This window comes from Equus quagga, chromosome 13 (genome assembly GCF_021613505.1).
Source record: "Equus quagga isolate Etosha38 chromosome 13, UCLA_HA_Equagga_1.0, whole genome shotgun sequence".
Taxonomy (NCBI): Eukaryota; Metazoa; Chordata; class Mammalia; order Perissodactyla; family Equidae; genus Equus; species Equus quagga.
The window spans coordinates 94,426,999-94,452,338 of record NC_060279.1 but is presented as its reverse complement, the minus strand read 5'-3'; the positions used below and the strand labels follow the sequence as shown (position 1 = coordinate 94,452,338).

The following is a 25,340-nucleotide window of genomic DNA, read 5'->3' as shown; positions in this document are numbered from 1 at the left end:
AATTGCCTCTTCATATGGCTGGTCCATTTTCCCGCTGGGGTTGCTCTCTTTTTCTTGTCCATTTGCCAGAGATCCTTGGCACTTCTCGTTGGTTTAAGACATTGTGTGTACTCTTTTTATGACAATTTTGGCATTTCATGTTTTTCTAGAAATTTATCCATTTCATCTGGGTTTTCAAATTTATAAATGTAGAATTGTTAATGATGCTTTTATTATTTTAAAAATATCGGATGTGTCTGTTACTTTCTGTTTTTCATTCTGTATTTTATTTGCATCTTCTCTTTTTTCTCTTCATTATATTTGCTAGAGAGTTATCTTGTTAATCTTGTCAAAGAATGAATGTTAGTTTTTTGTAATAATTTTTCGTTGTTGTTTTCTATTTTATTGATTTCTGCCATCATCTTTCTTGGGGGGGGGGAGGAAATGCTTTGCTGCTCTTTATACAACTTCTTGAGTTAATTCATGAACATATTTTTTAATGCTTCTTGTTTCATTGTACACTGATAAGTGTATTTAAAGTATAAATTTACTTTTAAATATTGCTTTCGTTGTGTCCCAAATTTTGATGTGTAGCTTTAAAAAAACTTTTGATTTTGAAATGATTATTAGCCCGCAGGAAGTTGCAAAAATTGTATAGAGTCCCTTAAAACCTTCCTCCAGCTTCCCCATGAGGCCGTCTTATATAACTGGAGCATATAAGCAGGAAATTGACATTGGTATAATACTCTTAACTACACTGCAGACCTTATTTGGTTTTCACCAGATTTTACATGCACTTGTGTGTGTTTGTGATGTAGTATGTTCATTGTTATTCAGTTCTAAGTACTTTTTAATTTCCTTTTTGAACCAGGGGTTATTATTTAGTAATATGTCAGTTAACTTCCACACACACGTGTGTTGTTCTCATCTCATTGTCTCTGGCTGGAAAACAGCCTGTGTAATAGTGATCCTTTGAATAAGCCAGGATCCTCTGCTTAGCACCATGTCCAATGGGAGGACTTAAGCAGGGGAGTGAGAGTCATGAGCTGAGAAGCTAATGTGGTGGGTTCAAGTGAGGTTGGAGAAGAGACTATGGAGATGGAAAGATGTGTGTCCCTGAAGGTCTCAGAGGGCCTTTGTTGCAGAAACTGTTAATCAATTTTCTCCTCCAGAAACAGTGACCCAGAGGCAGGTGGACAGAGAATTCAGGGACTGACGAGAAGCACGCTTGAGACCTAGATTGAAATTGGTTCCAGACTGACCTCTAGCATCCAGGATCCAGACACAGGACCATGGGACCCCAGCATTTGAGCCCTGTGCAACTGCTCTGCGTCCTGGGGGCCATCTCCACTCTTCCTTGTATGTCCTGTAGGGCTGGATGCTTTGGGACCCCCGGAGGGTGGGGGATGGGATTCACATAACTGGGAGAAGGAGGGCTGGATGTCTGGGTTCCTCAGGGGACAGGATCTGTGGAGGCTGAGCTCTTGGTTGGCAGTACAGGGGCTGAGAAAGCAATGTGAGGGCAGATGGCTGGAAGAGCATTCTCTTTTTAGGGGCTGGGGCTCTTTTGTGCTATGAAGCAACATCCTCACTCTTCAGAGCTGTTAATTTCAATCACTGGAAATGGCTTCTGTTGAGGAGTGCAGTGTGTAAACTGGCCGAGGGCTGCGAGGAGACACTGGTGCTCATCGAGACAGGTGAAGGAGAATGACTGATCCATTTCTTTTTGTTTGCTCTTCTGACCCCCAGCTCCATTCCCAGCACCCAGGGACTCTGGACTTGAGTTCCAGATATTTATCCCATTATGTCTTTGGGAATAATGTCAAGGCCTTGGCAGGAGAGGGGCAGGACCCAGCTGTTTGTGGTGTGGGCTGAGTAAGAGAGCAGAATGGAAGTGGGCAGATCCTAGGAGGAGGGGGGAAATCTGGGAGAGAAGAAAAGGGTGGGACACAAGGGAGAGAGGAGTGAGGAGAGACACATGGAGACCTGGGGATGTGAACCCTGTGCAGCTGCAGTGAGTGAACACGGGAGAGGCAAAATTGGTGATGGGGCAAAGCCAGCAGGAAGCGCAGGGCGGAGGGTGGGAGGGTGGACTCTGGGTGTGCCCAGCGATACTGATCAGAGCTCTCTAATCTGCTCTTCAGGGAACAGAAGGGGAGTTGTGGGCTTTAAAGGCTGCAGCCCAGCCTCATCTTACCCCAAGCAAGTCTCCTATCTCGTTTCACCACCTGGATTGTCCATTGCCTCCTACAGCCGTGTCTGCCGGACGTATCTCTGCAATAACCTCACCAACTTGAATCCTTTGTTGAAGCTCAAGGCCAAAGCTCCTAAGACTACAGCATTTGCTTCCCATAGTTGCCCAACTTGTGTGGGCGAGCACTCTCAGGATTGCCTCCCAAATTTTGTCACCACTGATTCTTGCCCCTACAATGCCCCTAAGTGTTACAGTTCCACCTTAAGCTTTCGGGCAGGTGAGAGGAGAGAAACTTTCTTTATCAAATACCTACTCTATGCCAGGTACTGCCTGGTGCCTTCTCATCTCTGAGAGAGGCTGGTGGGATCAGGAGAGGGGACTGGGATTGTGGGGACCAGGCAAGTGAATTCTCAGGAGGAAGGAGGAAGGTGCCTGGTGCCCAAGACTTTGGTGGGAGAGCAGGTGTCTTGTTTTGTGAGGGGTGTCTGGAAGGAGAGGCAGGGCCCTTGAGTCTTGAAAGTGTCCCTGACTACTCTTTCTCTTCCTTACAGGGTTTCTCAATACCACATTCCTCCTCATGGGCTGTGCTCGTGAACATGCCAAACTTTTAGAAAATTTTAACCAGATTGGGAGCATCAGTGTGAGTGAGGTCCTCAACATTGTAGAGAAGGCCCAGATTGCTGGTGCAGAGCCCTCCAGTCGGGGTCCTGCTTGGGGCATCCTCTTAGGCCTCCTGCTTGCCTTCAGGAAGTGACGATCTAGCTGGACCGAGCAAACACCCAGACCCCTTCACATAACCAAATAAAGTCAGAGTTGCCTTTCTGTTTTGTCCTGTGGTCCATGAGGGTGGTGGAGGTGTGGAAAGAATGGGGAGGGCCAAACATGTCTGGGGTGGGGGTGAGGGGAGGGGAGGGGCATGCAATGAACAGTGTACCTGGTAAAGTGACCAGGGGGTTGGGGAGGAGGGTCTCTGGCAAAGTGACAATGTCGTGCCCAGCAACCAGGAGGAACCCGAATATTCTTTTTCTCCTCCCCCTTTCTGTGGAGACCTGGGCTCCAGCCTGGGTTCAGCCAGTGATTTAGAGATCCTGACCAAATCTCTCCCCTTTTCTGGGCCTCAATTTCCTCCCCTTTAAAATGAAGGGCCTTACAAATTAGAGCTTACTAAGTAGCTTGAGCTTCTTTTCTTATGTGTATTGGCTGTGCTGCTTTTGTAAAATGTCTACGGGTTTTCTTGGGTCTCTTTGTCTTCTTGATGTGTAGGGGTTCCTTAGGGTTGATTCTTCTTGTGCCTTGCTTAAGAGATCCTTCTCTACCCCCGAGTCCAAAAGATGCTCTCCTTTATTCCCTCCAAGAAATTAAGCTTGGCCCTTCACATTTAAGTTCTTAATTTATTTCGAATTGATTTTTCTGCATCTTTGAGGTAGGGATCTATTTTCATATGGATAACTAATTGTCCAGCCCCCTTTATTGAATAATTCTTTCTTTCCCTGTTTATCTGCAATGGCATCTTGGTCGTATATCAAAGTTCCATATTTGGATAAGTCTGTTTCTGGGCTCCCTATTTTTTCCATTGATTAATTTATCTATTCCTTTGCCAACACTATACCGTCTTAATTTTTATAGCTTTATAATAAACCTTTCTGTCTGAAAAAGCAACTCCTTCCCCTCCTCACTTGTTCTTCATCTCCAGAAGAATTTTGGCCATTCTTGGACTTTGCACTTCCATATAAATTTAGGATCTTTTTTTCGGTGAGGAAGACCAGCCCTGAGCTAACATCTGTTGCCAATCTTCCTTTTTTTTTTTCCTTGAGGAAGATTAGCTCTGAGCTAACTTCTGTGCCAATCTTCCTCCACTTTTGTGTATTGGATGCCTCCACAACATAGCTGATGGGTAGAATAGGTTGGTCTGTGCCCGGGATCCGAACTGTGAACCTGGGCCGCCAAGGCGGAATGCGAGGAACTGTAACCACTCTGACTCAGGGCTGGCCCCCAAATTTAGGATCTTTTTGATCAATATCTCACCATTTCCTCCAACCCCCAGCCCTTGGTAACCACCACTCTACTCTCTGTTTCTATGGGTTTGGCTTTTTTAGACTCCACATATAAATGATATCATGCAGTATTTGTCTTTCTCTGTCTGACTAATTTCACTTAGCATAATGCCCTCAAGGTCCATCCATGTTGTCACAAATGGCAGAATTTTCTTCTTTCTCATGGCTGATATTGCATTGTGTGTATACACTATGTCTTTATTCATTCATCCATTGATGGACACTTAGGTTGTTTCCATATCTTGGCCATTGCGAATAATGCTACAATGAACAAGGGAATGCAGACATTGGTAGGTGTTCTTTAGCAGATTAAAGAAGTTCTCTTCTATCCCTAGTGTAATAATTTGAAAAATATAAACTGATGCAAATATTATCATATGATTTTTATGCATCTATTGATATGGTCATGAGTTTGCCCTTTAATTTGTTAATGTGGCAAATGATGTGCTTTTTTAAAACTTTAAAAATTGATATATTACTTATATATAGAAAAATGTACAAATCATAAGTGTATTGCCTGATGACTTTTCAAAAATTGAACACACATGTATCTAGCAACTAGATCAGGAAACAAAACATTGTTAGCACCCTAGAAGCTCCTATCCGCTTCCATTGATAGATTCCTAATGTTAAATCACCTTTGCTTTCCTGGAACAAACAAAACTTAGTCATGGTGTATCATCTTTTTTAATATACTGCTGGATTTGCTTTGCTAATACCTTGTTTGGGATTTTCGCATCTCTGTTCATGAGTGTGATTTGCCTGATATTTTCCTCTTTTCTACCTTTTTTTTGGTTCTGGTTTCAATGTCAAGGTTATACTAACCTCAGAATGAGTTGGGGAATATTCCTTCTTTTTCTATTCTATGGAAGAATTTGTATAAGATTGAGATGATCTGTCTTGAAAGTTCTGTAGAACTCACTGATAAAACTTCTGGGCTGAGTATCTTTTCTCTTTCCTTTAAAAACTTTTCATATGCAAAGTTTCAAATGTATACAAAGAGAGTTTGTATACAAACATATACAAATGAACTCCAGTTCATTCTACTAAAGAGAGTGGTGTGGTGAATCCCTGTGTACCCATCCACAGCTTCAAAAATAGCAGCTCGTGCCAAACCTTCTTGTACCTATCCACCTTCTTCTCAACCACCCACTGGATTAAATATCAGAAATCATATAATACTGTTTTTAGATACTTCTCTATGTACCTCTAAAATGTAGGGCCCCATCGCCCCAATTAAAAAAGGTCAAACTAAGAGAAAAGTTGCGAGAATATTATAGGGAACTCCCATGTATCTTTTATGTTGATTTACCAATGCCACATTTGCACTCTGTGTGCATAGATGTAAATACATGCACGTGCATACAGACATTTAAAAATCATTATATATGTATATATGATTTTTTTTAATGAATCATTTGAAAGTTGCAGATGCCATAGTACTTCACTCTACTTCAGCGTGTATCTCCTCAGCACCAGGACTTTCTCCTATATATCCACAATACTATTATCAAACCCAAGAAATTTAGTATGAATACAAGAATATCATCTGATATAAAGTCTATATTAGTTTCCTGTTCCTGCTGTAACAAATTACCACAAACATAGTGGCTTGTAACCACAGAAATTTATTATCTTACAGTTCTGGAGGTCAGAAGTCTGACATGGGTTTCACTGGGCTAAAATCAAGGTGCTGGCAGGACTGCATTCCTTTCTGGAGGCTCTAGGGGTGGGTCCATTTTCTTGCCTTTTCCAAGTTCTAGAGGCTGCCTACGTTCCCTGACTTGCATTCTCCCTCAATCTTCAAAGCCAGCAACAATGGGTGAAGTTTTTCTTACATTGACTCACTCTGACTTTGACTCTTCTGCCTCTTTCTTCCACATTTAAGGCCTCATGATAACACTGGGCCCACCTGGATAATCCAGAATAGTCTCCCTTTTTCAAGGTCAGTTGATTAGCAACCTTAATTCCATCAGTTACCTTAATTCTCCTTCGCCATGTAATGTGGTATATTCACAGGTTCCAGGAATTAGGATGTGGACATTTTTGGGAGGACGTTATTCTGCCTACCGTAGTCTATCCTCTAACCCGTAAAGATCCATGGCTGTCCCACATGTGAAATGCACTCACCCTATCTCCACATCCCCCCAAGTCTCAACCCATTACAGCGTCAATTCAAAGTTCAAAATCTCCTCTGAATCTTATCTGCTCAAAAATTCAAAAATCTCATTATTTAAATCAGGTGTGGGTGAGACTCTGGTTATAACACAGCCACAGCCCTGGTTCATTTCCCAGTCATGGAACCACAGCACCCATCTGTCACTTGTCATAGTGTGGTGGCAGCTCACATGGAGAACAGAAACTAACAACTAGGATGCACAACCACGTACTGCAGCTTAAAAAACAAAAGAATTTTCCTCTACATACATTGAGCACCACATTAGATGGTATTATAATTCTTGTTTCAATGATAAAATGTGGTTAAAGAAACTCATGAGATCAAGGATAGTATATTATGTTTACCTCTATTTTTACCCATTCTGTTGTTCTCCTTTCCGAGGCCCCAGCCTTCTGTTATCATTTTCTTCCTGTTGGCTGGCTTCCTTTACCCGTTCTTTTTTAAGGGTAGCAATAAATTCCCTTAGTTTTCCTTCATTTGAGAATGTCTTTATTTCCCCTTTATTCCTGAAGGATGGTTTTGCCAGATATAGGATTCATGGTTAGCAGTTCTTTTCTTTCAACACTTGAAAAATGTTGTGCCACTTCCTTCTGGCCTCCGTGCTTTCACCTATAAAATCTATTCTCATTCAAATTAGTGTTCCTTGTTTCTCCAGCTGTTTTTTAAAGATTTGTTTTCCTTGTGTTTAATTTTCAGAAGTTTGCTTCAGTTTTTAGAAGTCTTAGTCTGGATTTGTTTGGGTTTATTGTGTTCTCGATTCACTCAGCTTCTTGAGCCATTATTTCTTCAAATATTTTTTCAGTCCATGTTCTTTTTTCCTTTACTTCCAATACGGCAATGATATTAACATTAGATTTTTTTGTTATTGTCCCACAGATCCCTGTGGCTCTCCTTATTTTCTTTCAGTCTTGTTTCTCTCTGTTGTTCAGGCTGAGTTAAATTTATTGATCTGTCTTCAAGTTCACTGATTCCACCCTCTGTTATCTCGATCTTTCTATTGAGTCCATCAGTGAGTTTTTGTAACGGTTACTGTATTTTTCAGTTCTATAATTTCCATTGGATTCTTATTTATAACTTCTATTTTTTTGCTAAGATATTCTGTTTTTTCACTTGTTTCAAAATAATTCATAATTAGTTATTGAAGCATTTTTATGACAAGGGCTTTAAAATCCTTGTTAGATAATTCCAACATCTAATTTATCTTGGAATTAAAGTTGGTTGATGTTTTTCTCATTTAAATTGTAATTTTCCTGTTTCTTGGCATGATTAGTGACTTTTTAAATTGCATCCTGGACATTTTGGTTATTATGTAAGTAGACTTGATCATATTTAAGTTCTGTTTTAGGAGATAATTGCCCTGCTTCTATTTAGCATGTAGATTGATGTCTGTTCTTTGTCATCTCTTTTCTTTTGTCTCTGGGTTTATTCTGTTGTTCTTTAGGTTTTTAAACTTCTTTATTTGGACACTTAAATCATTGTTTTCCTGCCTTTCTTCTTTCCTAATATAAGCTTTTATAGCTATAACTTTCCCTCTAAGTGTTGTTTTGCCATGTCTTACAAGTTTTCATATGTAAAATTCTATTTGTTTTTCAATTTAAATTTTTTTTTCTTTTGGTGAGGAAGATTCGCCGTGAGCTAACGTCCATCGGCAATCTTCCTCTTTTTCTTTTTTGGCTTGAGGAAGACTAGCCCTGAGCTAACACCTGTGCTAATATTCCTCTATTTTGTATGTGGGATGCCTCCACGGCATGGCTAATGAGTAGAGTATGTCCATGCCCGGGATCCGTCGGTGAAGCCAGGCTGCCGAAGCGAGTGCACGGAACTTTAACCACTCAGTCACGGGACAGGCCCACTCAATTTAAATTGTTTGATCTGAAGTGCACTATAAAATTTCCAAGTCTATGGGGATTTAAAACATCTTTTTGTTATAGATTTTAAATTTATTTGCCTTATGGTCACTGAATGTGGACTGTGTGATACTGTTTGAAATTTAATGAAACTTGCCTTAGGACCTAGTTCACGATCAATTTTTGTGAATGTTCTATATGTGCTTAGGAAGAACCTTCATTTTCTATTTGTTGAGTGTAGATTTTCATATATGCCCGTTAGATCAAGTTCATTAATTGTGCTGTTCAAGTATTTTAGACTTTTAATTATTTTTGCATTTGTTTACTTGACCTCAGTAATTAAGAGAAGTGAGGGAGATAGGACTTTTTCAAACAACACTGGACAGAAGAAAATGATAGCACGTTTTAAGGAACTGAAGGAAAATCACTTTGAACCTAGGCTTTTTTATTATTTATTTATTTATTTTAAGATTTTATTTTTTTCCTTTTTCTCCCCAAAGCCCCCCGGTACATAGTTGTATATTCTTAGTTGTGGGTCCTTCTAGTTGTGGCATGTGGGATGCTGCCTCAGCGTGGTTTGATGAGCAGTGCCATGTCTGCGCCCAGGATTCGAACTGACGAAACACTGGGCCGCCTGCGGCGGAGCACGCGAACTTAACCACTCGGCCACGGGGCCAGCCCCTAGGCTTTTTTATATCTAGCCAAATTGTTATCATAAGATGAGGGCCTTATAAAAATATTCTCACACAAAGACCCTTATTGAAACCCTTGGAAGAAACGTTCAAATAAAAGAGACAAACAGAGAACATGCTAAAGTAGAGATATGTGAAATAAGAGTGATCAAATGCCTTAAGTTTGTTGTCATCTTAAAAAAACTAAGAGGAAAGAGGGGCTGGCCCTGTGGCCCAGTGGTTAAGTTCACGTGTTCTGCTTTGGCGACCTGGGGTTTCTCTGGTTTGAATCCTGGGTGCAGACATGGCACCACTCGTCAGGCCACGTTGAGGCAGCGTCCCACATAGCACAACCAGCAGGACCACAACTACAATATACAACTATGTACTGAGGGGCTTTGGGGAGAAACAGAGGAAGGAAAAAAAAAAAAGATTGGAAACAGATGTTAGCTCAGGTGCCAATCTTAAAAAAAACCCAAAAAACTCCAAACAGTTAAACCTTTTAAAAAAAACCCGAGACAAAAGAAAGAGAAAGTATATTCGCAACAACTCAGAATTAAGGTCAACAAAATGGAAGTGTGTGTGTGTGTGAGACCAAGTTAAGATGCCACTAGCTCCCGTGACAACTCCTAAATCTCAGTGGCTTAACTCAACGCAAGTTTATTTCTCACTCACATACAGTTGAAAATGATGTTCCTGACGAGTGTCTATCTAGTGATGACTCAGGGACTCAGCTCCTTTAGTCTCGTAGCTGCTCTATCTTTAACCTGTGGGTCCCAAAGTCATCACAGCAGAGAAAAGGGAGGATGGAGGACCATGTGTGACTAGCTTTTGTGGACCAGCTATGTGGCTTCTGTTCTCACGTGAGTTAGGAGTAACTTTGGTTTTTATTAGCATAATTTTCCATGCACACAGCTTTGATTGTGTTCAGATGCTCCATCGCATCATCCACCCCATCACCTACTCTATCTTTTCTCCTGCAGGCCTCCCCCCTGGAGCCCTTCATCATTTTTCAGTCTGGATTCATTGTTTCCTAGGTCTTCAGTGCAGCAGTCTTTCTGGAACACTCTTTACCACTTTTCTGATTTGGATCTCCTGTTTTCAGCATCATTTCTTTCCCTTTGTAGATTTACCTGCTTGTTTTGCTATTGGAGCACATCCTCCAGTGAATTCTTGGGAGGGTGCATGAGAAAGAGGTTTTCTGAGGGCTGTGTGTCTCCAATGTCTTCACTCCCCCCTCACATCTGGCTGATAGTTTGGCTGGGTATAGATTTCTAGGTTATTTTCTTTCAGAATTTTGACCTTATTGCTCTATTGTCTTCTGAGCTCTACGGTTGTTTTGAGAAATCTAGTGCCGTTCTGACTTTTCCCTGTCAGTGTGATGTCCTTCTTCCCCTTGGGACTTTTGCAATCTTTTCTTTGTCTCTGGGATGCTGGAAGTCATCATGACGTGCCTTGGTGCATGTCTTTTTTACGCCTTTCAATTCTGGGAGATTTTTTGGTACTATTTTTAAATTAATTCTGTCCCCTCCATTTTCTCATTTTTTTCTTTCTAGAACTACCCTTATTCAGATGTTGGGCTTCACGTCTTGTACACTTCCTTTAATTTTCTTTGTATTTATGACTATTTTTTTTTTCGTTAAGGGAAGGCACTGCCTGTCATCATTTGGTGAAAGGGAATGTAGGATGGGGCCTGCCTCTGTAGAGACTTTTTCCCTGCCTCTCTATTTTCCCCTCCATCACCCTTTTTCCTACTTGGGGCTTTCAAATCCTGAGTCTCTCTGGGTTTGGGGCCAGTTGGTCTGATATTCTCCTCTGACTGCATCCTAAGTCATAGTTCCTTCTACAGGTGAGTTACCATTTTGCCTCTTTCTGTTTTCTCAAAGTATGTTGACCTCTCTTCCACTGATGTCACCTCTTTTGTCCTTCCTGTTTTTTTATTCCTTTGTTATCATTTTCATGGGGTCATGGATAGAGTATGTAAAGTTATGTGATCAATTTACTATCTTTAACCAGAAGAACTATCTTCTTTTTCTTTTTTTCTTTTTTCTTTTTGAAGAAGATTTGCCCTGAGCTAACATCTGCTACCAATCCTCCTCTTTTTTGCTGGGGAAGACTGGCCCTCAGCTGACATCTGTGCCCATCTTCCTCTTCTTTATATGTGGGATGCTGCCACAACATGGCTTGACAAGTGGTGCGTAGGTTCGCACCCAGGATCTGAACCTGGCAAACTCTGGGCCACCAAAGTGGAATGTACAAACTTAACCTCTGTGCCACTGGGCTGGCCCCAAGAACTATCTTATTTTTTTTTTTAATAGCTACATGGTATTCCATTGTTTGGATAGCACATTTATTTATCCATTTTCTTCTTCATGACCATGGCAGACGTTCGTTTTCACCTTCTTCCTTAGTAAATGAATACCCTAATTCTGGTTATGTGGCTGTCTAGGATTGGAGCTACATTTCCTAGCCTCTTTTAGGTGTAGCTTTACAGCTAAGTTTTGACCACTGGGATGTAAGTGGGAATGTAATATGTGACTCCCAAATTATGTCCTTAAAAGGCAGACTGTGCCTTCTTCTCTTCTTCAATTCCTCCATCCTGCTGGCTAGAATGTGGATGTGATGGCTGGAGCTCAAGCAGTCATCTTGGGTTGTGAGATCTTAACCATGTGTTGATAATGACAGAGCAACCACATGGAAGGTACCTGGGTCTCTGACACCATGAGCCACCCTAACCTCTGTTACTTTGCTGGGGCTGCTATAGTAAAATACCAAAGACTGGGTAGATTAAACAACAGAAACTTATTTTTATTTTCCTACAATTCTGGAGGCTGGAAGTCCAAAATCAAGGTGTCAGCAAGGTTGGTTTCTCCTGAGGGCTCTCTCCTTGGCTTGCTGATGACCATTTTCTCTCTGTATCCCCACATGGCCTTTTCTCTGTGTGTACACATTCCTGGTGTCTCTCTGTATGTCCTAACTTCCTCTTCTTATAAGGACACCAGCTGGATAGGATTAAAGCCCACCCTAACGGCTTAATTGTAACTTAATTACCTCTCTAAAGGCTCTATCTCCAGGGTCCAGCCCAGTGGCACGGTGATTAAGTTTGCACGTTCTGCTTTGGCAGCTTGGGGTTCACTGGTTCGGATCCTGGGTGTGGACATGGCACCACTTGGCACACAATGCTGTGGTAGGCATCCCACATATAAAGTAGAGGAAGATGGGCATGGATGTTAGCTCAGGGACAGTCTTCCTCAGCAAAAAGAGGGGAATATTGGCAGCAGATGTTAGCCCAGGGTTAATCTTCCTCAAAACAAAAAAAAGGAGAAAAGCCTCTATTTCCAGATACAGTTGCATTTTGAGGTATAAAATTCAACATCTGAATTTTTTGGGGGGACATAATCAGCCCATAAAAAACCCCCTTATATTTATGTTTGCGTGAGAAAAAAGCAAACTTCTAACTTGTTCAAGCCCCAGTTATTGTTATTTTTGTTATTATTATTTGTTATATGTATTGAGTAATCCTAATCAATACACTGATCACATAGGTTCTGTTTGGGGAGGCCTCTGAAACTACAAGAGCATGGAAACCAAAGCCCACAAAAGTAGGCCAGAATCCACCTACATGCTAAACCAAAACAGGGCAACTCATTGCCAAAACTGAAGATTTAGTATGAGAAAATCTACTAACACAATAACAACAATGTCCAGGATACAATAAAAAATCACTCATCAGACCAAGAACCAGGAAAACCGCAATTTGAATGAGAAATGACAATCAACTGACTCCAATTCCAAGATGAGTCATCATAAAAAATACCTCAATAATCAATTATGAATCCTTTCAAAAAAATAGAAAACCTCAGCAAAAAATAAGAGTTATGAAGAAGAACCAAAGGGAAATTACAGAACTGAAAAAATGCAGTAACTTATGTGAAAACAACTCACAGATGGACTCAATAGTGAAAGGGAGGTGGTAAAAGACAGAATCAATGAACTTGAACAGATCAATAGAATCTACTCCTTCTGAAGAATAGACAGAAAGCAGACTGAAGGAAAATGAACAGAGTCCCAGTGATCTGTGGGACAATAACAAAAGAATCTAACATTTGTAGCATGGGAGTACTGGAAGTAGACAGAAAAAAACCCTATAGACTGAAAAAGTATTGAAGAAATAATGGCTCAAGAAGCTGAGTGAACCCCAAAAAGGATAAACCTAAGCAAATTCACACTAAGACACGTGCAAACTTCTGAAAACAGAAGACAAGGGAAACAAATCTTAAAAACAGCCAGAGAAACAACCTGCTGTCTATTAAGGACCACTAATTTAAATGACAGCAGATTTTGTATCTGAAAACACAGGGGCCAGAAGGAAGTGGCACATTTTTCAAGTGCTGAAAGAAAAGAACTGTCAACTATGAATTCTATATCTGGCGAAATTATCCTTCAGGATTGAAGGGGAATAAGGACATTCTCTGATGAAAGAAGACTATGATAGTTTGTTGCTAGTTGACCTACCATTAGAAATGGCCAAAGGGAGGAATGTCCAATTAATCTTTTTTGTTGTTGTTGCTTATGCTTGGTGGCATGTCTAAAATCTAAACAGATTTAAAATAATTTAAATCAAACAGAGAATGTTCTCTGACAATAATAGAATCAAACTAGAAATTGGTAACAGAAAGATGACAGGAAAAATCTCCAAAATGATTGGAAAATAAACAACATATTTCTAAATAATCTACAGGTCAAAGAGGAAGTCTCAAAGGAAAGTGAAAAACACAGAATTAAATTCATGGAATAAAAATGACCCCCCCCCCCCACCAACTGTAGGCTGCAGCTTATGCAGTATTTAGTGGGAATTTATGGCACTAAATGCTTACATTAGAAAAGAGGAAATATCTCAAGTCAATAATCTAAGTTCATCCCACAAGAAACTAGAAAAATTCATTCTAGTTTCATTTTGCTCAAATGAAGTCAAAATGAACCGAATTCAAAGCAGAAGGAAAGAAATAATAAAAATAAGAACACCCATGTGGCCATTATACCGGGCACCCTGAGTGGGCAGACTGGACCTGAGCCCCTGGGAAGGACAGGGCTGAGTCCATAGAGTCAGGCTTGGTTCTGTGGGTGGGACATGGATGAGAAAGAGAAAGATGGGGGTGACTATGAGGTCCTGGTCTTTTCTTTTCCCTTGCAGGTCACAGACAGATCGGGGAGCCCTAGGTGTCTGTTCTACGCTGAGAGATGGATCCTCATGCCCCACGTGTCCCTCGGGAGGAATGTTTGCTCTGCTGGGAAAGAAGGCAGATGGCAAAGGCCTCTGACACAGGCACAGGGCTCAGCCTGGAGGAGCTGGGAGAGTAGCCCAGGGGTGTGGCTCAGTCCTGCTGCCCAGGGGGTTCAGCTGGGGATTGGGGAACAGGATGCTGTGCTCAGGGGGTGCTCCAGGCTTTATGATGGGTATGTTTCCAAGATCGGGCACCGAGGGTCAGAAGTTAATCATGAAACTGTTCCTCTATACTCCTAGGCAAGACAGTGGCCTGACTCTCAGGGACAGGGAGATTCCCTGAGAGCCCAGAGCAGGCTCTCAGTCTCCTCAGGCCACCCTCTGGATGTAGAATCCGCCACGTGGGGAGTTGTCATGGATGTGCCAACAACTAAAGTCCAGACACACGCAAAAGTTTTGTGATTTATAAATTACAGCAGAATTAGGTTATCCTGTAATAAGCAACAAAACTCTCCCTTATTGCATCTCTCTCATGCAGAATAGACATGGGTAGTATTTCTTTCCCACAGTCCCTTCTCATTGCATCCTCCCTGCTGCAGCCCCTGGGCTGAGCATCGCTGTGACACTGTCCGTGGTGCTGACGACCACAAACTATCCAAGGGCTTGGGAGTGTGATCTTTGAGTTGTGTCTGCTTTATTTTCATTCTTAACAACTGAGCATGACTAACAAGGGAGAGGTGGAGAGGGCTTCAGGGAGTTTGGACTGGCCTCCATTTCCATGGCTCGGGAGTAGTGAGGGTGCTATGAACTTCATTGTGGAAACTGACCTCACAGTCAGAATGACCAAGTCCAGAGTGCCCAAGGGCCGTTTGTAGTGAAAGATAATGAACACGGCCTTGAGAGGTGTGGTAGGCAGAACAAAGGTCCCTCAAAGGTGTCCACATCTTCATCTCCAGAATCTGTGGATAAGTTACATGAAAAGGGAATTTTCAGATTAAATTAAGGATCATGTGATTGAGAGATTATGGTGGTTTATCTGGATGGGTTCAGTATAATCCAGGTTTCTTTCTTATAAGTGAAAGAAGGAGGCAGCAGAGGCAGAAGCAGAGAAGGAGATGTGATGATGGACACAGAGCACACAGAGACTTCGATGCTGTGCTGCTGGCTTTGAAGATGGAGGAAGGGTCCATAAGCCAAGGAATGCAGGCAGCCTCTAACAGCCTGAAAAGGCAAGGAAACGGACTGTCCCTTAGAGCCTCCAGAAAGAGCAGAGCCATGTTGACACCATGGCTTGTCTTGTTTTGCACTGATAAGTTTGTGGTAATTTGTTACAGCAGCAATAGAAAATGAGCAAGAGGCGTCACCTTGTCTAAGCCAATGCTGTGTGCTGATGGGATAAGGAGTAACTTAGAGCTGAAACTTTGCAGGTTTTGTAACTTTCCTATCTTCTGAAAAACAGAGCTTGGGCAATGGCAGAACATCCTTGTGAACTGTGGGCTCTGTGCCTTGGTGATGGAGCACCTTGGTTTGTGTGAGTGTGGGCGCACCCATCCGAGTGAACCTAAATGGGAACATCACCCTTCCCAAGTGATGTCAGTTCTTCAGGGAGGGAGTGAGAACTGCTGGCCCAGGTGTGTGTGTGTGTGTGTGTGGGGGGGGGGGTGCTGCAGGTCAGGCACAGGTGGGAGGAGGCCCATGGATCAGGTCAAGGAGGAGACACTTTGTCCTGTTGCCATGGGAGCCTGGTGAGTTTTAGGTGGGAGGAGCCCATGGGCAGAAAAATGGCAAATGAGGGGAAAGTCCTTTTTATTCAGATGTCTCAGGTGGTCAACAGTGGGTTACAGGCCAAGCCACTTTCTCTAGGAGCCCCCCACTTCCTTTGGGGTGATGGGAGACTTTGTTCTCTTCCATCCAGGGCTCAGGGAAGCCTGTCTGGGTCTCCAGACATCCAGGAGGGACCCCAATCCCTAGGCTCAGGTCCCTGAATATCTTCAGAGCGCAGAGCTGATTCTCTGGCTCAGGCTGCAGCTCTTGACCCCACAAGGGACTTGCTGGGTTGGGGGGGGGGGTGTGTCTCAGGAGGGCCTCTCCCCACAGCCCTTAAGGGGAATTTCCTGAAGGAAACTAAGAAGCCACATCTGCTTTGTGGTCCATCTGACAGTAAGTGTTTGCATGAGGATATAGTAATTCCTGTAAAAGAGAGAAGAGGCCTCTGAGCTGCTGTAACATTCTCAGAACGTGTCCCAGCCTCTCCCAGGCCCTGGGCCCACCCAAGATGCTCTGTGGGGGGCCTGGCTGGGCTGGGGGTTTTCTGCCCTCAGTCCCTTCCCTCCTTTTACCATCCTCTATTCCACTTTTTACTGCTGTTCCCTGAACCTTGCAGAACAGCCAGGGGTGGACTGAGGTTAGATCCTGGGCCCCCTTGGGCCTGTGGCACCTGAACGTTCATTGCCCACACTCACCTGGTAGATGGGAATGGCTGTCCTGGAGCTAGGTAGACGGGCCTGGGAAGGGGAGAGAGCAGGCATCAGGGGACAGGGAGGGAGAGTCATTTCTCCTCAGGAGTGACCGGCACTGCCTCCTGAACAGCAATCTCCAAGCCTGTGGCCCTGCACCCCAATCCTGGTTCATGCTGCCCCCTGACCTTCGTTAGCCCAGGACTGCTGACTGATGCTCCAGACACCCACTGTACTCCTGGCTGGTCTCCAGGATTCTCCTCAGGTTGACTGAGGGGACCAGGGATGTGGGGTGGTAATGCTCCGGAAGTGGGGCCCACTCCTGGCCAGGGTGGCGCTTGCTTGTCTTGGATGTTCTGGGGAGTAGGGGTCTGTATTGAGCTTCAGGGTTGAATGGTCCTCCTGCTGTGAGCCTACGCAGCTGGGACCCCCCCCCCTCCCCAGGGCAAAGGGACAGGGACAGGATGGGCTTACCGGGGAGGCAGAGCTACTGGAGGAACCACGGCCTGGGAGCAGAGACAGGAGTTAGCGCCGAGGGATGAGGAAGCTCAGACCCATCCCCCCAAGGGTGATGGGGACCTCAGCTCCCAGAGAACAAGGTGAGAGACCCTCTTGTCATTTTAGTGTCCATTTAGGGCGAGGTGGTGCCCCTGATCAGATCCCACAGGTCAGGGCTGACTAACCAGTTGAGATCCCCTATGCTGAAGCTCCAGGGGAAAGATCAGAGGGCCGGAGATGACTGGCAGGAGTGGATACTGGGCAGGACCAGGGGCTCCCAGCCGCTCCTGGGCTGAATGTACACTCACCGGGGGAGGATGCTGGAGGCCGGTGCTCTGTGAGGTCAGGCTGGCCACTGGTCCTAGTAAAGGTCAGGCTTGTTTGTGAGGGGTGCCAGGAGAGGTCACAGCTTTGGTGTCAGAAGAGGGGACAAAGGGAGTCTTCGCTTCCAAGGAGGGGGTGGAGACCTCCTTTCTCCACCAATGCTGTTTAGGAGGGGAGGGCCCAGGAGAGGGGATCTGAGGAAAGGCCTTAAGAAGCCACATCTGTCCTGGGCCCCGAGGGGGAGGACCCGCAGGCCGATGGGGGTCCAGGAGAAAGTTGTCAAGAAGGGACAAAGGACCCAGGAAAGGAATCAAACCACCAGGGTCTGATTGAGTGGAAGTGCCGAGACCCTCAGAAGGAAAGCAGGCCAGCGTGTGTAGGACACTTGGGGGGCCTGAGGAGCTTGGAGCTTGCTGAATGTGGAGACCCTGCTGTTACTACACCCGCCCCTCAGGCCAGGAGATGCTGAGATGTGACAGTGGCCTTGTCCTTTATCTCCATCTGCCTGGACATGGGGCGTAAAGGACATTCTGGCATCTGCTGTCCTGGCCAGGCCCAGGTTCTCCGTCTCACATGTCAGGGGCTGTGGTTACTGCATCTGCCACATGCGGGGCATTTGTCTCCACCCAGCCTGTCCAGGTTTTTCCACTCTCTGCTGTGTGATCTTGGCCAGGACGACCCTCAGATGCAGGCTGTAAATTCCCCTCACCAGATGGGCAGAAAGAAATAAAGAACAGGAGGTACCATTCACTGAGCTCTTACTATCTGCCAGCACCACTGTGCGTCCGCTGAGTGAACTAGGACAACATTAAAGGGTTGGTTCCTTACTTGTGCCTAATCTATAAATAAGGAAGGTTGAGGAAGCGGCCCCAGGTCAGTGGCTGGTGAGGGAGGAGCTGGATGGAAGGAGAGGGGACAATCCACCAGGGAAGTTGGGGGGCTGTGGAGAGCCAGGCTCAGAATCTGAGGAAGGCGTCTCCTTCCTCCCTGCCCTGGGGTCAGCCTGGGGGACAGGAGCAGCATGTGAGAGATACCAGCATACCTGCTAGTCCTTGTAAGGAACAGGAAATACCCCAGGGCAGCCACTAGCACCACCCCGACCAGGACCCCAATCACGATGCATGCAATGGCCCTCACAGGGAGGCCTGTGGTGTTTTTTTCTGCTGAAAGGAGAAGAGAAAGGGGGAGGAGATGAAGGCCTAAGTCCATTCCAGCGGAAACCACAAGGGGCCTTGCAGGGGAAGGGCCTGGTGGGAAGAGGGAAATGTCCCCCAGGTCTGTGTGTGGTCTCTGTGAGTATGGTCATCAGTGTTTGTTTCACATTTGAAACCTTGGACTTGCTCTAACTCCTCACATCCTCCCACAGGTAGCCAGTCCCATGTCTTGTTCATTTTCTTTTTAAGGCCTCCTTTCCTCTCACATTACGTCTCTTCCCTCTGCTTCTTTCCATCATTATTGATGGTCTTAGAGGGCAGGCTCTACCAGTCAACCCAATGCTTATTAGTAATGATAATGTGAGCTGACTGTTTTCAGGTGCCTCCTGTGTGCCAGCAAAAGTGGAAAATACTTTATGTCCATCTCATCTGATCCTTCCACCCCAGGAGAGAGAGGGTGTGTCATCCCCATTGTGCGTAAATAGAATCTGAGACCCATAAAATACCTAAATGGTCTATAGAAGTCACAGAACTGGGAAGTGATATAACTAGTTCTTGATTTTACAGTTAATAACATTAATAAAATAATAGCTGCTAGTTTTGATTGAGCCCTGACTCTGTGAATGACCCTGTCTAAGGGCAATAATCTCATTAACCTCCTAATAAACATCCTTACACCCATCCCCCCCAAGATCCAGCTGTTCTAGTCTAGTTTTATAGGTAAGGAAATTGAGGCTCAGGTGGTTGAGTGTCTTCCCTAAGGTCAAACATCTGATGCATATCAGAACCAAGACAACAAGATTAGTCTAATTCTGGGGTTCTTATCCATGCTGTTCTACAGGCTCTGGAGGAAGCTCCCACTTTCTCATCCATTTCTCACCCTGTGCCAGTGGAATATACAAGAGAGGAACTGGGAGAGGTCGAAGGTCACTCACAGCTCACAGCCAGGGTGATGAAGTCACTTTTGATGGAATTGACTGGGTTGGAGACCTCACACTGATAATCCCCGGCATCCTCCCTTGTGATTGGGTCTATGGTGAGGGTGTGGTTCTCGTGGGACAGCTTCATCCTCTCTGTCAGCCGCAGACTCTGGTTATAGAAGAACCACTGGATGGAGATCCCAGTGTCATTGGTGAGGCAGGTCAGGACCACGACGTCCTTCTGTTCTGTGACTGTGATGTTGCTGGCTTGGATGGAGGGCTGTGCCACTGGCTCTGTGGAGAAACAGAGGAAGTGACTGATGGAGAAGGGGCCTGGGGCTTGGAGCCAGGCTCCTTCCTCAGAGATCTCAGCCAGTTCCCAGCTCCCACGGTGAACTGTGTGAAGGTGACCCAGAAGATGGCCCTGGCCCTGTGCACAGCGTTGTGAGTATTTATTCAGGTGACAATTTGTGAGGAGAGGGTGGCCCCTCCTCTCTGACCCCCAGATCACCCCAGGGTGACCCCTGATCAGTTCCCCTGGACATCTCTGTATTTCCAGCACCAGGAAACTCTTCTCAGTCTACACGTCCTATAACCTCATCATCGAGTGGATTTTTTTCCCTGTGGACTCTTGTGTGACTCTTTTCTAGAACTTTTGTGACTTTAAAAGGTCAGGCCCTGATCCTCATGTAAACTTCTGTGTCTATTGGGGAAGGCAGGCTTGCCATCCCAGCCCATCTCTGGGGCCCAGGGAACTTCCTGTAAAGTACAGAAGGCATTTACTTCTTGTTAAATAATTTATTAGGGAATGAGGATGGCCCCACCCACTGTCCACAACCCAAGGACCTGGAGAGCTTCTAATCTAAAGGATTTCTCATGCTGAAGAGGGCTTACTTCCAAGTCTGTGGATTGAATATCACGGTGAAGGAAATCTCTAAAGAATCGGTTACTGATTTAACAAAATACTGGCACTCTTAGGAATAGAAGGGAACTACTACAAGATACTGAAGGCCTTACATGGAAGGCCCACAGCTAGCATCATACTCAATGGGGAAACACTGAAATATTTTCCTCTAAGATCAGGAAGAAGACAAGGATGCTACTTTCACCACCCCTATTCAACATAGCCCAGAAATCCAGTCCAGAACAAGTAGGCAAGAAAAAAAAAATAGAATGCATCCAGATTGAAAAGGAAGAAGTTCATTACGTCTGTTTGCAGATGGCATGAACTTATGTGTAGAAAACCATAAAGATTCTAAAAAAACTGATAGAACTGATAAACGAATTCAGCAAAGTTGCAGGATACAAAATCAGCATACAAAAATCATGTTTTTATACACTAATAATGAACATCTGAAAAGAAAATTAAGAAAACAATTTCATTTACAATAATATCAAAAAGAAAAAAAGTACTTCAAGTCAGCAATCCCAAAAGTCCTGTGCACCCTAATGTTTATTGCAGCACTGTTTACAATAGCCAAGACGTGGAAGCAACCTAAGTGCCCATCAACAGACGAATGGATAAAGAAGATGTGGTACATATATACAATGGAATACTACTCAGCTGCAAAACAGAACAAAATCATTCCATTTGCAATAACATGGATGGACCTTGAGAGAATTATGTTAAGTGAAATAAGCCAGCAAGAGAAAGATAATCTGTGTATGACTCCACTCATATGAGGAATTTAAAACTATGGACCAAGAACAGTTTAGTGGATACCAGGGGAAAGGTGGGGTGGGGGGTGGGCACAAAGGGTGAAGTGGTGCACCTACAACATGACTGACAAACATTAATGTACAATTGAAATTTCACAAGATTGTAACCTATCAATAACTCAATAAAAAAAAAAAGAAAAAAAGTACTTCAGAATTAACCAACGAGGCAATAGACTCGTACGTGGAAATCTATAAAATGTTGCTAAAAGAAATGAAAGAAGACACAAATAGAAAGACGTCCATGTTCATGGATGGAAAGACTTAATATTGTTAAGATGACAGTACTACCCAAAGAGATCCACAGATTCAATGCACTCCCTATCAAAATCCCAACAAAGTATTTCATAGAAATCGAAACTCCCAAATATTCATGTGGAATCTCAAGGGACCCCAAATGGCCAAAATAATCTCGAAAAGGAACAAAGTTGGAAGACTCTCACTTCCTGATTTCAAAATTGACTGCAAGGCTACAGTAACCAACATTGTGTGGGTCTGGCATAAAGACAGACATATATCCCAATGGAATAGATAGAAACTCCAGAAATAAACCTTGGCATATATGGTCAAATGATTTTTGGCAAGATTGCCAAGACCATTCAATGGGGGAGGAAATCAATTCAAGAAATGGTAAAGGGAGGGGCTGGCCCCGTGGCCGAGTGGTTAAGTTCGCGCGCTCTGCTGCAGGCGGCCCAGTGTTTCGTCGGTTCGAATCCTGGGCGCGGACATGGCACTGCTCGTCAGACCACGCTGAGCCAGCGTCCCACATGCCACAACTAGAGGAACCCACAACGAAGAATACACAACTATGTACCGGGGGGCTTTGGGGAGAAAAAGGAAAAAATAAAATCTTTAAAAAAAAAAAAAAAAAAAAGAAATGGTAAAGGGAAAGCTGGATATCCACATGCAAAGGAAAGATGCTGGACCCTTACCTCACGCCATGTGCAAAAATTAACATAAAATGGGTCAAAAATCTAAACACAAGAGTCAAAACCATAAAAGTCTTAGAAGAAAACAGAGGAAGCTCTTCTTGAAATTGGATTTACCAATGATTTCATAGATATGACACCAAAAGCACAAACAATAAAAGAAAAAATAGGTAAGTTCAATTACATCAAAACAGAAAACTTTCATGTATCAAAGGATACAATCAAGAGAGTGATGGCAACCTACAGATTGGGAGAAAACATTTGCAAATCATGTCTGGTAAGAGATTAATATCCAGAATAAATAAAGAACTTCTGCAATTCAACAACAACAAAAAGGAAGTTGATCCTAAGGATCCTCCTTTCTTCTCCCTCTGTGAAGCCCCCTCCACTGTATGGGGCTTTCTGGGGCTGAGAGAACCCCTCCCCCCGTTCTAGCTGGACCCACATCTGCCCTGGGAAATCAGAGAGCAAGAGGAGGAAGGGTCTGCAGAGATGTAGTGGGAGGGTCCAGGGACAGATATGGGATTTGCTTGTGTCCTTGGAAAGAGGCTGGGAAGTAACTTCTTTCAGATTCTTTACTAAAAACCAGCAGGCTCCACCCCAGAGCCTGGTGCTGATGGTCCAGGAAGCTGACTCTGATTGCTGATGCAGGTAGTTTTGTTCTAGAGTGAACACGGATGAATTCTCTATCTACTCTCGCTCCCCAGACCAGGATCTCTCCCCCACCTAAGAAGAAAGGATCTGTCCCAGTGGCTGGTCTCAGGGGCCATAGATGCCTAATAAGGCCCCAGGTGGAGGAGGGGATGGGGCTGTGGCTGCAGACAGACCCCTAGTGACTCTCATCTGTTGCTCATGGTCTGTGTGACCCTAATCCAGAGACCGTATCCCCCTGTGCCCCAGGTTCCCCTAGATACAATACAGTAAATGATAAGAAGTCTCTTTAAGCCATATTGTCTGTGAATTAAGGTTAAAACATCCCTAAATACCTGATGTAAATCTTGGTAATGTGCAGATGCCCAAATAAACGTCATCCGTTATTGTGTGCCTCCACGAGAGCGGGCTCCTGTGCTGATCCCTGGTGGAAGAGGAGCTGTCAGGAGCATCCTCTCTCCTTTGTTCCTCCCTCAGGACACTGACCTTCCTCTGGAGCCTCTGAAGTCCCCCAGGGCAGTTGACTAATGGCCTGGGGACCTTATCCACCTGTGCTCTCCACGCTGAGTCTCAGGTGAAGGACCAGGCTCTGTCCCTGCCCAGATGTGGCTCTTGGGGCTGAGCCCTGGCTGGGGACCAGCTCCGGAGCCTCGACTTGGGCAGCCAGGAAATCATTGCTCCCAGTCATCCCTGCCCAGGACACCAAAACCCAACCCTGGCACAGGGTCCTCAGGGTCACTGGATTCAGGAGCCTTGGGACAGGGGTCTTGGCAGGGGCTTCCCAAGGCTGAGCTTCTCTGTGAGAATCCCAAGGGGCGCCTCTTCCAGGCCCTGACTGAGTCCTGCAGGGTCTTACTCAGGGTCTTGGTCCTGGGGAGGGCCCCAAGGTCCTGGACTGAGACTGACCTCCCCCTGCTGAGTTACTCCCATCAGACTGGTCTTTCTCTCTGCAGGGAATGTCTGCAGGATTTGGATTCTGGGAAAGGAATTCCAATCTTTTGAAGTTTGTCTCTACTGTGTGTGACCTGCACTAAATGCCTAAACCCCAACACGAGACATAAAGCAGAGGGGAATGTAGGCACAGTCCAGGCCTGTCAATCCTGTCTGTGTGAAGTAGAATTCGCCCCACCCAACACCCAGAGGTCAGAGAGGAAGAGGATCTACTCACTGTATATGCAGAGTTGTCCAGTTCCTACTTCACTGTGAAAATTTTTATTTATGACTTGTAGGGTATAGTATCCTGTGTCCTCCTGGGTGACCTTCTGGAACAGCAGGGATCCATTGGGGTACATTCTCTCCCGACCACTGTATAGAGGCCCTGGGATAATTTCTGGTTGCTCTATCACATGCAATGCAATTTGTTGATCAGGATCTACTCTGTCCCCTTTGTACCAGCCATAGGCGGCAAGATTCCCAGGCAGATTGTGGACAAGCAGAAGAACATCATTTCCTTCAGCAGCATTGGTCGGCACTGATTCAATAGTGAGTTGGGCAGTGGTGAGTGTGTTCCAAAAGGTTGAGAGTGAGACTAGGAGGGAAGAGAGAGAGATCAATCAATATTTGGACATATGTATTGGGATGGAAAGATGAGGCCTAGGGTCCTGAGGCGGTCTCTTCCTCTCTTAGACTTGGAGTGTGAGTCTGTGTGTGTGTCTACTGGTCAAAGCCAGCAGCATGACCACCATTACTTCAGCCCCTCTGAACTTATTTCCTCTGTTCCCATTACTCTTCCCCAGGTGTCTGGCCAGCTCACTCCCTCACTGCCCTCAGCGCCCTGCTTACTCTCAGGGGCATCCTTGGGAGATGCCTTCCCTACCACCTACTGAAAGACCCTCTGTCTTCACTTTCTGACCTTTCCCTGCTCTGTTCCCTTCATGACAATGTCAGTCCCCGACATCACATTCTAGATCTCTTGCTTATCTCTCCTCATCCCCACAGAGTGTGAGCTCCTGTGGGCAGGGACTTGTCTGATCTTGCTGTTCCCCCAGTGCCTGGGACGGGCTGCAAACACCTGTGGATGAATGAATGAGTGTTCCCAGGGCCCTCCATGTCCTGGTGTTTATTTGCCAGTTTCTGAGGTTGGGGTAAGGACAATGTTTCGTGCCCTTAGCCAAGTTTTTCTTTAGGTGTCACCTTGCATATTATTATTATTATCATCAGTTTTCAAAGTTCAAAACTCAGTGATAAATAACTTGTTATATGAACAGTAATTTAGGTTTTTCTGCCCCTCACCACTTCCAGATCCTGAAATTTTCCTGTTGCTGAGCTCCCTCCACCTATCCTACTCTGGTCCCCTGTCCTCTCCCATCAGGTCCAAACAGAAGTCCTCTGTCCCCTCTTAGAGCCCTTTCGTCCCTAGGAGACCTCTGTTCTCCCATCTCCTTCCCACCTACAGGGAATGTCTCCTCTCACCTGCCAGCAGAAGCCCCTGACAGGGGATGTGCCCTCTGTGGGGAGGGGCTGAGGGGGGCTCCATGGTGTCTGCTGCCTGCTCTGTCCCTCCCTCTGTGAGAAGAGCCTGGGCTCCAGAAATGCTCACAAGCC

The 25,340-nt window shown here is 44.8% G+C and overlaps 3 protein-coding genes across 3 annotated transcripts in view; 1 reads left to right on the top strand and 2 right to left on the bottom strand.

Annotated features, from left to right (window-relative positions):
- Positions 1 to 25,340, bottom strand: part of LOC124251347 (carcinoembryonic antigen-related cell adhesion molecule 1-like) — a 1,036,279-nt gene that overhangs the window by 846,847 nt on the left and 164,092 nt on the right. The window lies entirely within an intron of this gene.
- Positions 1,272 to 2,927, top strand: LYPD4 (LY6/PLAUR domain containing 4). The gene is made up of 4 exons (XM_046682172.1): positions 1,272 to 1,338; positions 1,533 to 1,676; positions 2,124 to 2,450; positions 2,725 to 2,927. The coding sequence occupies exons 1-4, from the start codon at positions 1,272 to 1,274 to the stop codon at positions 2,925 to 2,927; spliced, it is 741 nt and encodes a 246-aa protein (XP_046538128.1).
- LOC124251362 (carcinoembryonic antigen-related cell adhesion molecule 21-like) lies at positions 17,520 to 25,272 on the bottom strand. The gene is made up of 4 exons (XM_046684110.1): positions 25,209 to 25,272; positions 23,965 to 24,324; positions 19,516 to 19,794; positions 17,520 to 17,587 (listed from the first exon to the last, which is right to left on the bottom strand). The coding sequence occupies exons 1-4, from the start codon at positions 25,270 to 25,272 to the stop codon at positions 17,520 to 17,522; spliced, it is 771 nt and encodes a 256-aa protein (XP_046540066.1).